Here is a 15,648-nt window from a genome sequence, read left to right as displayed (position 1 = left end):
CTGCTGCGCTTGTCCGCCATTCGATTGCGTGTTCATGTCCTTCTACGTGTCCATGTCCGTGTCCGCGTCCGTGGTCGTGTCCGTGTCTGTTGCCGTATTCCTATCCTTGTCCAGTCGGAAGGCGAGCGTGTGTCGCGTGCGAACAAATCCAGCCAGAGCCAACCAGGTTGAGGCTCATTAATATATTTATGCGAAGTGCACGTGCAACGATTTGCTCAATCGGAAGTGAAAAATTGTGTTAGCGATCGCATAGAGGCGTTGAGTTTCGGGCTATAAAGGATTCATGAGGCTCAAATGTGGCAAATTAGGTAGACAACACGTCGGTGGGAGATTCATTTCATTTTAATATCGACAAACATTGAGGTATTCGTTAGCATATCGTTGCTCCAGTCGCGCATATAGAACATGGCATCAATGCGAAAATGGCCCGACATTATGAAGGCGGGTATGCTGTCCTTATCGGGTCGCAGCTCTCTCCAGTAATAATTGCCCTGGGAGAACTCAATTGACTCACGTGACCAGTCAGCTTAAGCAGTTGACTACTTACCTCTGGAATAGGGCAGTGCCGCGGCATATTCGTGTACCTGTAGATGTTTTGCACCCAAATCTGGAACACATTCATGCCCTTGCCTTTGCCAATCAGGTTGCATAAGTTCATGTTGTAGGCGAATATGTTTCGGTAACTATTCTTAGCTTCTCTTTGCCCAATGCTCACCTTCGCCCAGACGTCCACAGTAAGGGGTTTCATAATGTCCAATGTTAAATTGATGGTTAATTGATCTGGACTAATACGAGCTGCGTAATTTGAGGCATATTTGGGCCCAAACTTGGTGAGGACCTTGCGAAAGTGCAAAGAATTAAAGGCCTTTGGGACACATTAATCAAGTATAATCTGAAATTAATCTCCATTCAATTTACCTTACGGCCAACAGCAAAGTATACAAAAGAGGCTGCTATAACCACAAGTATTATCGCTCTAGCCACACGTGTCATTGTCAGCTCTATTCTACCAGAATAGCTATGACTCGTATATTTGTTTGTAAACTTGTTAATGATGCTGCTCTAACCAGGCAGCATCTAGTTGCTATTTTTAATAATTATTACATACGAGTAATGTAATATAAATGTGAACACTGTCACAGCTCATTAGGTTATAAAATGCACGATTACTAATGATTGATTCGTGGGGGCTAAGCTGGAAAATGATCAGAAGCTAAAGCTGAGATTATAGCGAGATAACATTTACGCATAAGCACAAAGCTTACAGAAAGGTTACGCAATTGAAAACTTTTCGATGAAGCTTCAACATAAAAACATTGTCTGTTATTAAACCTAAGTAATACAATTATCTATAATATATAGTAAAAAGGGCCAGGCTTATCTTTGGGGACCCAACGTCAACGTCCTCGTCCTCGACTTAAGGCACAGATGTGATAAATAATACCTGTGAATAAATATAATATATAAAAATAAATATATATAAGAAATATATAAAAATATATATAAAATATATAAAAAATTAACAAATGGAATCTGTTGACATCTGCAAATATCAAAAGAAATGTCCTCAAATATCATTCAAAAATATATCAAAAATACCTGTTCCAAATTTAAATACGGGCCTTCTCAGATTTGCTTGAATTCCAAGAAATTAATATATTTTTTACTTGAAACAAACTGAGCAGTCTGTAAGTCAGTAAAAATAGTACATTGAAATAACATTGTGATACACATCTTCTGTTCATATAGACGTAATAATAAATAATTTACCAATTTATACTTTTACCTCTTTTGAGTCATTGTTATTATATTTTTGTAACAAAATGCAACAATAAAACGGACTTAACTATGTAAATAAATCGTTCAATAAGTTTTGTTATAGATGCAATTCAATAACTCTCTTTATTATGCCCGAGTCCCATTGAAAATTTGAAATTTAATGTATAATGGTTTTGTTTATAGGCAAAATAAGGTGTGGCACGACCCATCAAGAAGTAATATTCTGGATACTGATCCAGCTGAATCGATATTTCACACGGTCGAATCGATATTGATGACACATCAAACACTTGAAATTTAAAATGTATGTATGAATGAATATGTATGAAATGTATGATAGAACTGATTATTTTTTTCGATAACTAAATCTTATTTTCCTTATTATCGATAAAAATCGACATAAGAAAATCCACCTAGAAAAAGTTATTCGATCATTTAGTTCTCATAGTGAAGAGCTTCAGCACAAGCGCACTCGCTGCGCAGTAAACAGATCCTTAATAAAATAAATATATATATAGTATATAAAAAATGATTTCGTTACAAGAACACAGTATTTGGGAAACCTCTTCATTTTGTGGCATTCCAGTTATCATGAAATTTGATTCTAATATCAAAAATATAAAATACATTAAATATGTCTAACCCATTCATCAATTTAAATACAAATTAGTATTTAGTTGGGGACCTCGCAATCGAAGTTCTCACACTAACGGACAGAAAAACGAACTTACAGTGCTAAATCGACTCAGCTGCTATATTTGATCGAGAACATATATATTTGATGGGGTCTGCCGGGCCTCCTTATGCCTTTGCATACACATTTGCCCTCAGTTCACATTTTTAATGGATGTAGTTAAAAATGTTTTTATATGCCCAAACTGAATGCAATTTATATTTTAAATAGAAGAGATATCAAAAGTGCTGCACAACTATCAACTAAATTATCAATATAATATTGAAAGGTAAATATTTCAGTAAAATTCAATGAAGTTGTACTTCGATGCGAACCTAAATTAATCATACTATTTAAAAACACTTTACAATGCGAATTATTTCTTATTCATTATTGCTTTAACAACTTTTCGAGCGTGACAAATGTAAATGAAATTGAGCAAACAATTGCCCATTTATTCGCTATAAAAAGGGCGTGAACATTTGAATAGCTGGGAAAGTACAGCAGAAATTTATGAAAGCGTAATAAACTTGAAAGGGCTTTCAGAATGGAATTTCGAATAATAAAATATCGTTATTAGCGCATTGCAAGATAACCGAAACGAGTTAAGCACAAGTTTCGCGATAAATCTTTTGGTCGTCACGAATTTTTGTGATTTATTGGGTAAGTGCAAGTAAAATGTAGCATAGTTTGACACATTGCGATAAGGCGGACCGAGAATCGGGCAGGAGTAGAAAATGAAACTGTCAATGGCAAGGAAAATTCATTGACAGCTGCAATTTGAAAAAGTTTTCTTCTGGAACAGGAACAGGGGGAGGGGACTGTGAACTGTATGACTGGGCAGGGCAGGGCCTTGATCGTATCGTGCGGCAATTAGCATTTTGCGGCAATGTTGCACAATAATTTAACGAGCCAGCCAGCCAGAGCCACGCAGCGGGAGCCTTCAGAATGAAGCCACAAAAAAGATGCCTGCAATTGTGCGAGAGGCGGCAAGACGATGAGCAAAAAAAATTATTTGATTATCCTGCGGCCATGCGCTGTCACAATTTCGCAGACTGCCCGCCGAGTGTGTCCGCGTCCGTGTCCGTGTCCGTGTCCATGTCGGTGTCCCTGCCCGGGTGTACTTCGTGTCCCGCTCTTCCACCTCGTCCTTCTCCAGCAGAAGCAGCAGCAGCAGCAGCACGAAAACTGCCACATCAGCAAAAGTCTGTTAACTTCCGGTTTATGGTTGCAGCAGCTTATGGAGTCATTTCCGCCGGCTCGTCTTGCCCATTCATTCGGCTCAACCAACCAGCTGGCGGTGCCCGCAGACCATTCTATTAAATCATCATTTCATTTTGTACTCGCTTCTACATTCTTCTTCATTTTTTTGCTCCCCTTGCAACTTGGTCGCAGCACACCGCACTGCGCTTGCGGTAATTTTTTCCAAGTGCTTCCTTAGATTTATAATTAAGATTTGGTTAGCAGCAATAGCGGCTCTTTTTGAATTTATGTGCCGGCAAATGTTGCCCGTCTGCTGCTGCGGCTGCGGCTGCGTCTGCGTCTCTCCTGGCTGCCGGGCTATTGGGCTACTGCAGCCGCCTCTAAAAGCGGCAATTTATCATATTTCCATCGCCCGGCTGCAGCAAAGTGCGGCTGGAGTGAACAAACTACAAGGTAAACTTTACCTGCGCAATTTAATTACGCTGATAGGTACTTACCTGTGCAGAGTGAAAAGATACGACCATTAAACAGAATTATTACAGTAGATCGACATAGCCATTCCATTCGATACTCGCTTCTCATGCTCGCCCCTTCCATAAAAAAATGTCTATTAATTGAGTTCAAATACAAGTGGCTTACTGTCTGAACTACTGCGTATTTTTTCCATACTCCATTGCGCTGAAATCAGTGAAATAAACTGAAGTATGGGCTATCTCTTGATCCCTCGGAATTACTTCTTAAATAACTATAACTCAATATGACTTAGGCTTAAAAAATTGCCTACAAAAGTTAGCGTTTTTCTTTTATTTATGTAAGTGAATATCGAAACGTGATATTCAAAGAGTTTTATCCAGCAACTTAACTGGATTTGCAAGTTAAAAATCTTTTTTAGGTATACAAATTCAAAGTCAATGCAAAATTAATAACAAAAATGTCAAAAATTAAATAAACTTATGGAAGTGTTTTATCTATCATAACATCATAGAAGAAAGATTATTTTAATTATTCCATCAGAAGCTTCGAAGTATAACGATTCTCCAAAAATGTATGCAAAGTTTAAGCTTTAAAGTGCAGTCAATGAAAAATAAGAGTTAAGAGAGGGTTAATTATACTTTACACAATACAGATTTGATTAAATGTTTTCTGCTTTTATTCACTTGCTGAATAGTTTGGATAGCTCATTATCTACAAGGATAGACTAAGAACTTACCATTTGAAGATTGTGATAAATGTAATCAATAAGTAGCTTAGTTACGACTTAGTAACATAAAATATATGTGTATCATAAATATTAAATATAACAAGAATATCAATAAAATTTACAGACTCTACTTTTCGCTTTGAACGGAAGATACTATGTCGGCTTTTTTAGGATTTGTAAGCTACTTTAACTTAAGCTAATGTGCGCACTAAATTTAAATTTACTATTGTATTGCTCTGTTCCGTTAAAGTCTTTGTCTATGGTCTTTTAGAGAGTAAGCCGTAATTTTAACAAATAAATAAGCTCGCGACGTATTAAGATTGAGGGAGAAAAAAACATCTTAAAAGGAGCTCCGATTTAGTCCGCAGTTTGTCCCATTCTCTGTAATCAACTGACGCTCAGCAAGTTAATGAGGAACAACAGCGGCATTGCGCTTGCATGGGAAAAGTGAAGAAAAGTTTTGCTCAAGTGGCATTTTTCCATTTCCACATACAGGCACTGCGTTTTAACTCGAAGCGGCAGCTGCTGGAATAACGACGATGATTTCGTTGATTTGAATTGTGATTAAAATGCAGTGTATAATTTTTTGGCACGCCTTGGCTGTCTGAGACGCCCGCAATGTGCGGCCCAAGAAGTTTTTTGCCTCGTTTCACACTTTGTCTGGCAGTGCTAAAATGCAGGCAGGGATCGGGCAGCCGAGGGAAGCCAAAGAAAAATTGCAAACCGCAACTCGTGTCGACTTGCCGCTCCAGCTCGACTTGATGTTCGAATAATGAAGAGGCAAAACTTTTGCGCTAGGCATGTAATTTTTCGATGTGACAGCCGGCAGTGGTGCTGGCACCACCCACCCCACACGGCCAACATGCCTACCCAACGGAAACAGTAGTTGTCATTCTTTCTCTGCATTTGTTACAAAGTTACCACCAAAACTAAAAAACGGAGAGAAAACCCGCAACAGCATAAAAACTTCTGTTGTGCAAGATCTCGAGCGGCTCATGCATTTCCGTAGCTCCAACCCACGACTAGCTTTCAGCTAGGCCTAACACTTGCAGCAACACAACTTGCCGTCTGGACTTCAGTTCCAGTATTCCCCACATCGCCGCATAAATCACGGCGTAGGCCGCGTTATAAATGCGAACAATGACACAATTGATTGGCCAATTACATGCGCTTCGGGGTGATTATGACGTTACGTACCGTTAGCCAGCCCACTCGACCACTCCTGCGCTCAGTCGCTGTATGTATGAGCGCCGTGCGCTGGGCGTTGGGCGCTGGAGGAGCTGAACAGACCTCCCAACTGGGGTGACCAGCCGGCGTGCATGTCATGCCTGGCTAAATTTACACAATTAAATGCGTGAAATTCGTTTGAATAATTGAGCAATTTTTCTGTGCATGGAAAGGGCGCAATTTCGGTCAAACAAAACCCAAAAATCTGTTTGTTTAAAGATCTACATGAATTTTTATGTTAAATGTACAAAAAACAAGTAGTCCTTTAGTCGAGACTGCTGGAATAGGAGATACCCTGAACCCTGCAATCGCGCTTGGGCTTCACTATTGAAGCTTAATTCTTAACAAAAGTTGTTCTCGATGAATTTTCTGAATCAAGTGCACGCTTTAATGGGCTCAGGGTATAAAGAAAAAAATCTAAATATAGTTATGAATATTTTAACACATTACTTGAACCTCCATAAGCAGAGCTGGCAAAATAAAAAATTTAACTCGTATATTATACGAAACTCTTTCAATTAAATCTTATACTCGTTCCCAAAATGAAGAGTAGATAGTAGGGTTTTGTTCAATGTAAATATTTAAGATAGAAATTTTGGAAATATACTCGTAGATATTCCCTTCAAGAGGCATTGGAAATCAGGAAATTTATAGTATTTCAGTATTTGGATGTGGATTATCATCTCCTTCGGTCCGCACGACTGCATACTTCGTGTTAAATAAATTGTTCTCAAATTTAATATAACATTTATTTTTATATATTTAGAATTAATTTTATAATGTAATGCAGAGACTGTGAATAAAACATTAATTTTTTACAACAATATACATCTTTAATTAATGTATTTTTATACATTTTATCTTTCATGAACGTCTTAACTAATTCCCTGTCTCTATGTTTGATTTGTCAGTTTATTGTACTCATGCATCCAGGTTAAGTTTACAGTGGAGCCAAAGTTCCATTTGCTTTATAACTTCTCTTTCAATTTTAAGCTTAAAAGTCCGCTAAACGTTTTTATTCTATAAATGTACTGCACAATGCACAGCTAAATACAGTAATATGCTATGACCCATCGCCAAGTTGAGATATGACATCGGCATCATCATGTGTACCATAAATCTCAATAGTGACCATGTTGCAAAAGGACTAAGGGCTGCGCGAATCGTTTGTGCTTTTAATGGGCCAGGAGGATAGAGTTACGTTAAAGCTTAGTACGGTCAAGGGAATGGCCGGGGCAGAAAAATTTACCAACTTTATTGCCAGTGGTCGGGGCGAGGCGAAGCCACAGCTAATTTATTTGCAGGCTCAGCCGTCTATGCGACACAGCAGAGAACAGCATCCTGGCGAGCACTTCATTGTGCAGTGACTCGTTTAAAATGCTGATTCAGTTTCATCATTAACCAGATTAATATGGCCCGGCGCTACCACTGACAGGCGCAATATGGCAGCTGGGAAACTGGGCAGCTCGGCAGTCCGGAGACAAAAGCCAAGCGCCGCATCTGCAGCCGGTTCTCAAATTGGTAATCGATGACCGTGCCGGGCATGTCCTAGTCATTGTCAGTCCCTGCCAATGGCCATGTGGTCATTCTCGTTGCCACCATTATCGTTGTCGTCATTGCAGACACTTCAAGTTTATCGCAGTGCAGTTTGTCGAGCGTCACGCGGCGTATGCGAAATATTTGACCAATGAATTTTTATATGTGCCGTGTGCAACGCGTGGAGCCTTAGATGATTATGCAACGCAGTTCCGGCTAATCGAGCCTGCTCTTTAATTAGGCAGCTCAGATCCCCTAAATACTTGACAAAAAGAACCTCTTTATGACTATTATGAAGCATTAGTATATCGATACCAGCCGCCTCTAAGCCGTTTCAAGCTTCGTGATTGTAATTTTAAATATACCCGTCGAGTTCCATTTCGCTCTGTGCCACACAGTTTACTTAGTATTTCTGGCATCAGCCGCTTGGAATTGTGATAATATTTGCCCGAAAAAGTATTTACATTTTACTCAAAGTTGCTTCCTGGGAAAGTCTTTTTCGCCAGCCCGCCCCCTCCCATCCCATCGTGCTGTGTAAGGGGTGGGAGGTTCGGTGGAAGCGGTGCAATCACAGTTTTCGACATTTTACGAAATTGTATCGGCGTCAAAGTTTTCCTTTACTTATTTGTTTGACTACTGTTTGGGTTTTACTCCTTTTTCGCTTAGCGTGAAATAAGAAAACTTTTTTTATTTAAACAAATTTTTAGCGTTGGCACGCGTGGCAGTTCGCTTAAAGTTTGTCTTCCAGTCAAACGCAGCCTTTCTTCCACAATATCTTTCATTAATACCAAGGTTGAAATGAGAATTGAACTGGATAAATTTGAAAAAAAAACTCCATATAAACTAAGCAAAACTTTGACAGAATATAATAATACTTAATCCTGATTAGCTCAACACAAACATAAATTTCAGAAATAACTTCAATTAAGAATTGAAACAAAAATAAAAATAAAAAATTCTTATTAATTCTACAAATTATATGAAATTAGAAGTTTTTCTCAAACACCTAATTATTTATTTCCTTAAGACTAACTTAAATAAAGTAAAGTTTCAAATACGATCCATAACACTTATTATTTTCTTAGTTGACATAAGACCCAATTGCTTAATGTCCATATATTTTCACGGAAATAAAGCTTTGCTCAAAAAGCATAAGCAAACCCGCATTCAGTGAAATAAGCTTATTGCAATCTAGAAAAATTCCTCAAAAGACGTCCAACATTATCGTAATCGGACTTAAATTTGATCTAATAAACAGACAGTCAGATGTACAATGCTCGAACGGCATGAGCAGCTCGCCATTTACTCCACGACTGGATAATCAGTCAGTCAGGCAGAGCGACAGCCTGACAGGCCGACAGGACGACAGACAACGTGCCGAATGACAGATACATTTGGCTTGAATCGACCAATTAAATTTCACCCGCATCAATAACCATGAAAGCAAAAATTTCCAAAGCGTCTGTATGCCTAGGAAAAAGTCGAGGACGTGCACATCCGAGTCGGAAAGCCTGCAAAATGCCACATAAAATGTAAGCGCGAAATTAATAGGCACGTGGTGAAGGCGACGCCGCGTTAGACTCGAAGTCGACAAGCGTGTAAATGATATAAATTCAATTTAATAAAATTGTTAAAATTGCAACGAGCGAACTGTGAAAATGCTTTGCGCCCAGGTGAGCTGAAAGTATCTGAGAATAAGTTTCACTAAGGACCGCTCGTCCTACGATTATTTCTGTCTCCAAAGTCAGGGGCAGAACAGGAACGGAAAATACCTGTGCAAATTCCAAGACACAAAGTAAACGCGTTTCCTCCTGTTTGTCTGTGAACTACGGGAATGGACCTGTGTCGTCGGCACCTCTGTTATTGTCACGTCTAACGGCGACAATTGTTATGTATTTACGAAGGGGCGTATCTTGCCCTAATATCATGATAATCGCACAACTCTTAAGGCCAGCTAATAGGACTGAGAGTAATTGAATTGCGCCCGCTAACGGAGAACTGCTTTACCTTATGACACATTATTTACCGCAAAAGGATATTGCCAAATAGTCTTAAAGCGTTCACTGGACTAAGAGCGCTACATTAAAGGGAAAGTGGTCAAATTTGACTCATCAGCGACTTAAAGCTTGTGTCTCTTAGTGCATTAAATAACGCCGAGATAGAGTTGTCAGGCATACATTATTTATCAGGACAATGAGCAGAGTCGATCTACTCATGTCCGTCCATCTGAGAGTCCGTCCGAACGCTGCGATCTCGCAAAACACAAAATCTGGAGTCTTGAAATCTTAAATATATAATTCTGCATACCATGCATTCTGCATACCATAAATTCGATTTTTTATTTTCGACAAAAACCGATAATTTTTTTTTTTTTTTTTTTTTTTTTTAATTTTATTTAGTTGCAGCGTATTGTCTTAGACTCTATAGCGCATTTAGCTCTAAACCTTAACTAATGGGAGGGCAGATATGCCAATTATTCTGCACTTATTGCTACTATCTTAACTAGTTCTAATATTATCTAGAGGATGCAATCTTTTAAGTCTTCGCCTATTGTTGTTTATAGCTAGGTTGCTTGCGAGATGGTTAGGATGCGCTGCAAGTCTGTCCGCGTATCTTGAACTGTGTCGCCCAATGAGTTCAGCAACTGTGGGAATTGCTAAATCCCTATGTAAGACTGAGTTTCTTACAAACCAGCTGGCTCCAGTCCATCTGCGTAGCGCTTTGTTCTGTAGGATCTGAATTTTGTTCCTTGAAGTCTTCGCCGAGGAGCCCCATAGTGAGATACCATATACGAGGGTTGGGACAACTATTGCCTTGTAGATGGCGGCCTTGCTGCTGTAAGACATTATTATAATTAGATTTAATATATTATAATTAGATTTAAATTATGCTCATGCTCTCAGTATCACAAAAGAGAAAAACGTCAAATTTACTGTGGATGCTTCTCTAGTGAATACACGTATTTGGTATATTTCGCATTTCAGATACCTTTTGAAATAATAAAAAATTGTGTACGTCTCTGGAGGTCTTTAATAAGCCCAGAAAATGTTATTAAGAAAGTGCATTTAGAGCAAAAGTTATTAATTTGCCATGGTACAGCCCTAACTTCAGCCAAAGCGCAGTAGCGTGTGTGGTGTGTGTGTGTGCATGTATTGTTTGTTTTTTATATAGTAAAGAAGAGTAGAATACTTGAACTTACTTGTACTTTTAGGCAAAGCTCGAAATTATTTTCAAAAATATTCAGCCATTGTCTGGGGCTGAATGAAATCTTTCTTTGGCTGGTGGCACAACCTTTACGTCTCCTTTTTTATGTATGAAGCATTTTGTTAGTACTTAGCAATCCAACTCATCTGGAATCCAGTGCAAAAAGCTGGACCCACAATTTTGATGCTGAACTGTAACAAGGCTTTCCTCGGCTACTCTGCTGCTGTGGCTGCGGTTGTCTTCATGTCTAATTTAGCGACATTTTATTGTAGTTTTCACCGCAATCGCTTTCCATTGTTGAAATACAATTTTCTTGTCGCATTTTAGTCAAGTTATTTTATCTTATTGTAGTTGGCCGCAAAATGTTTTTGGTCGAGCATTGCTCGCCGCCTAAAAGCAGGCAACATGCACAGACTACTCTTCTTCTTCCCTGGTCTCTGCCTCGTTCAGTGTTGTCTGTCGTTTGCACATTTTGGTAAATTTTGTGTGTACTTTGCGGACACACTTGGTGAACTCGCGAGGACATGAGTGTGGGCGAGGCCTGCTCTGTGCCTTGGTCCCCTCCCAGCCGCATAACTCAGGCCCTGCGGCACCGACAGCGACTGTGGGTTTGTATGCACTTCTTTCATGAGGTCTGCTAAGATAGTGCAAGAATTATTGGCAAGCAATGCGGCTGCTGCGAGTGGCTTCTACATAATTCCGTATGAGTGCCGCATATGTTTTATTAAAATGAGCTCCGATTTCGCTTTCAATTTGCAGACAATTTTACAGCATTTGGCACAAAGCAGGAGGCAGCCATCGTCAGCTGTTGATTTCGACCTTGCTTCTTCATTATTTGTTGTTCCAGCTGCTTTCATTAAAAATGCGTAAACTTGACAAAAAGTTTTGAAGAACATTCCACTGTCATAAGTAAAGCACAAGCAGCTGCAGTATTTCTTTCTACATGACAAATCGAATACATTTTTTATAGTCCCTAAAAGGATTCCAACTCATTAGACTTGACAATGCTGAGCAGAATGTCACAACTCATGTATTTTTGTCAAATCTATTATTTACTAGTAAGACTAAATATTACATTGACACATCTCATATATGGAAACAGACATAGATAATGACAAGAGCTCTCTATACAGTTATATTCTATCTGGGTACTCACTGTCCTAGAATAATATGTCCCTTTGTATCTGTTCACTGAGCGAGCAAATACAATTGACTGGCCATTGGCAATTAAAAGTTACAACAATTAATCGAAGTCAGTTTTAAATGCTTGAGCTTTGATTGAAACTGTCAAACGTGAGAAATTATGCAAAATAAATTGAAGGAGATAAATGTTGCCTTAACGAGCAGTTCATTAATATTTATAACAGAGCGTCAACAGCTGTGTGTGAGGCTGACTGAATGTGAGTGTGTGTGTGTGGGGGAGTAGGTGTGTGTAGAAGCTTATGGGACGGGGAGGCACAAAGGGGCCAAATTAATTTAACGCCAAAGCCAACGCCAACGCCATCAGTTGCAACTAACAACAGAGAGAAAAAAACAAGGGCAAAGAAATCAACTGAGGTCAGAGATAAAGAACCGAAAAAACAAACTTTTCTTTTTCTCTTAATTTCAACAGCTAGACAAAATGGCGTTGAGCATACCAATGGCAACAGAATCAGCAAAACCAACAGCAGCAGCAGCAGCAACGGCATAGGCCCACCCTCTGTCTGTCTGTCAGTCTGTCTGTCTAAAGCGGAGCACAATGCGCAATAGTGCACATTCGCACACTTGATTGATTTCATTTTATATACGATTTTCCAATTACAGAAGCGCTAAAATCAGCAGAAAATCAGTTGAGGCACAGTGGATCGAAAAACCTATTACCTATATTCAGCAAAATAAGATGGCAAATTATTGTTAAGATTTCAATGCGAATATATGTATATAACTATATTAATAATGACTGAAATATTTGTACTAACGAGAACTGACTTCCATATTAATTAAAAATACACAAACGAATGGAATCAGAATTCCCATACCAAAATGCTTTTGCCAAAAGTAAATTCGATTTTAATTAGATTAATAAAAATATTAATATAGACTAACTTTAATACATCTTCAGACACACCACGTGACTCCCACTGTACGCGACTCCAAGGGCAATAAGAAACCGTCTATAGTGGCAAATAGAATAATCCAAGTTGAGCTCTGTGTGTGTTCGTTTGGGTCTCCATTCTCCGCAGCACAAAGCATCGAGCCTAATTGCGGAAGCAATGCGCCGTAGAATAAGTTTTCTATAGCCGGCCACAAGCGCTGACCAGAGCAGGTCGTATACGTAATACGGAAATTTAACTTTTATTCGAGGCTTGCCTCGTTCATCTCGCCTTAGATGCTACTGTAAAACAGTATCACAAGGCAATTACCTTGGCGGACACTAAGCACCCAGTGGGCGTGGCAGCTGGGTGCAGGCGTTCTATTAATGAATAAACATGACCAAATGAGTTTGGACAAATGGTCTTTCAGCCACGCTCAGCTAAATGCAAAACTTTCGCAATAAGAAGTCAAAGAAGTTTCACGTGTTTGGCATTGAGAGACGAGCAATTAGTGTCGCTCCACACTGCGCCGCATTGCATGCAGTTGCAACACACCAATTTGAGCGAATCAGAAGCCGTTAAATTGTAAAGCGCATAACAAATTGGTTTTTTGCCAGGTCCAACATGTACTTCAGACAATTCTCAGCATACCCAGACAATCCTTTACGGGCCGCCCAACCCTAGACTCACCCGCACACCCACCTCCACCAGCAGCGTGTAGCACAGTCAAGACAGCCGCAACCAACATCGTAAAATGTTATTGTTGTTGCTGTCGCTGATGTTGCTGGCAGCATTGTTAATGTCATTTAGCTGGAGCTGCTGTTCTAAGCGGAGTCGGTGGCAGTGTCTGCTTGATATATTGTTATCATTTTAACAATGAAAATTATTTCATTACATTGTTTTAAGCGCCTTTTATTATGTTAGACACGGTCTCAGCCTGGGGAAACTATAGCCAAAGGACCTCTCTGTTGGTACTTGCACAAGATTGCGGGGGAATATGTGTCCTCAAGCTCGTCTGAGGATAAGAGTGTTATACATTTTTAATAGCAACAACAATTGATTGGATAGACTTCCAAGCTCGCAGAAATAAATCTATTTTTATTACCTTTTTTCGAGCATTATAAACTTTCACTGACTAAACAAATGCTTGCGAATTGAATAGGTCCCTCTGAAGCGCTTTGAAGTTTCCTGCTGCCATTTGAACACAGAGCCAGGCACAGGTTTGCCTCGATAAATGCGTATTTACTTCATTTGCATTTCAAATGAAATGAAAATCAGACCAGCATAAAAAGAAAAGCAAATCTGGGAACAGATATGGCAGAATGTACATATATATTATAATATTTGGACATCATTAAAAATGATACATTTGGATGAGCGTGAAGCAGCAGGCGGACGTACAGCTCCTCCTGCAGCTCCTGGGTGTCCTGTTGCTTGATGAAGGCACTGCTGTCGTTTCGTCTTTTGCTGGATATGCATAAATGTCAAAGTGATTACAATGCAGGCTTTATGCCGCCCGCCTGCCCATCTGCCCGCCTGTCCGCAATGTGTTTATCGTTTTGTCACATGCCTCAGTGCATTCGACGGCAGTATTCAGCCCAAAAAAGGACAGCGCCAGGCCACGAGCTGCAAGCGCTGTTAGCTTTGAGCTGTTAGCTGTGAGCCGTGAGCTGTGAGTGTGACAACGCCCATTCATTCGCTCACTCGTTGCTTACACGCCCATCGAGCACGACAAGTCGTCTGAACGAGTGGGCGACAGGGCGATTGGGCGACAGGGCGACTGGCGCATCGTCCATCGTCTTGATGTACGCAGGTGTGGTTATTGCCGCTCGGCTGCACTTCGTTTGAAGGCAAGCCGAAAATCTCGACAGCAGATCAAAGCCAAGTTTCTCGTCCAAGCCCTCTTCCAGTGCCCCCCATTCCAGTCTTCTTGCTGCAACTGCTGCTCAAGCTGTCTTCGCCTTTTGCCTGGGCTTCTGTGAGCACTTGGCCACAAATGAAAAGCAACGTTTTAATAATTTTGCCCTCGAAATCCTTTCTGAGCGCATTTCATGCCAAACAATTTCCGGTCACATTTGCGTGACAAGTGCCACCACAGCAAATCCTTCAGGCTCTAGTTTAGTGGTTGCTGATTTGCAAGTTTTGTGGTGCCTTTGACTGTAACTGACTGTTCTGGTCTCTACTTTAATAGCTTGAACTTTAGATTGATAACTTAAAAGCAACTAAGCAACACCACTCATCAGCTTAAAATGACTCTGCTATTTAAGTGTCTCTAAACCTGGCAACTGTTGAAGCAGAAACCGAGTTAGCAGTTCCACTTCCATTGCATACAACTCGCGTCTGAAAACACTTTGAACTTTTTAAATTTTTAATGAATCAGAAATGTTTTCACACTTTGGCTCACCTTTTTTCACGTGCGCCACACATGTGTTGTGTGTGTGAGAATTGGTGAGTGGAAGCGAGTTGTCTGCTATGCTCGTGCCGTATTCTCTATGCTGTGAGTTCATTTCCATTCCCATCCAAAAAAAAAAGTATGTAGAACTCGTCAGCAGCCGTTTAGCCCCTGACTGGGGCTCAACAGAGACCGGAAAATGTAATTGAACTTAATTCGATTTGAAACGAGACAAGTTTTTTGACAGCTGTTCAAGTTCTCAAAGGCCTTCGCAATGCACTTGCTTGAATTACAGCAAGGACGAGGCTTAAAGCGTTGCATTCCACTTAAATATAAAGAAAATAATTAATGAGAACATTGT

The 15,648-nt window shown here is 39.9% G+C and overlaps 1 protein-coding gene across 1 annotated transcript; it reads right to left on the bottom strand.

Annotated features, from left to right (window-relative positions):
- Positions 1-332: 332 nt before the first annotated feature.
- Positions 333-14,691, bottom strand: LOC111597561. The gene is made up of 4 exons (XM_023312360.2): positions 14,600-14,691; positions 14,263-14,362; positions 548-865; positions 333-491 (listed from the first exon to the last, which is right to left on the bottom strand). Exons 1-4 carry the CDS (start codon positions 14,689-14,691, stop codon positions 333-335), a joined length of 669 nt encoding a protein of 222 aa, XP_023168128.2.
- Positions 14,692-15,648: the final 957 nt, after the last annotated feature.

Source organism: Drosophila hydei, unplaced genomic scaffold, assembly GCF_003285905.1.
Source record: "Drosophila hydei strain 15085-1641.00,03,60 unplaced genomic scaffold, DhydRS2 tig00000001-arrow-pilon, whole genome shotgun sequence".
In the NCBI taxonomy this organism is placed as follows: domain Eukaryota; kingdom Metazoa; phylum Arthropoda; class Insecta; order Diptera; family Drosophilidae; genus Drosophila; species Drosophila hydei.
This window is presented reverse-complemented; position numbering and strand designations above follow the sequence as displayed.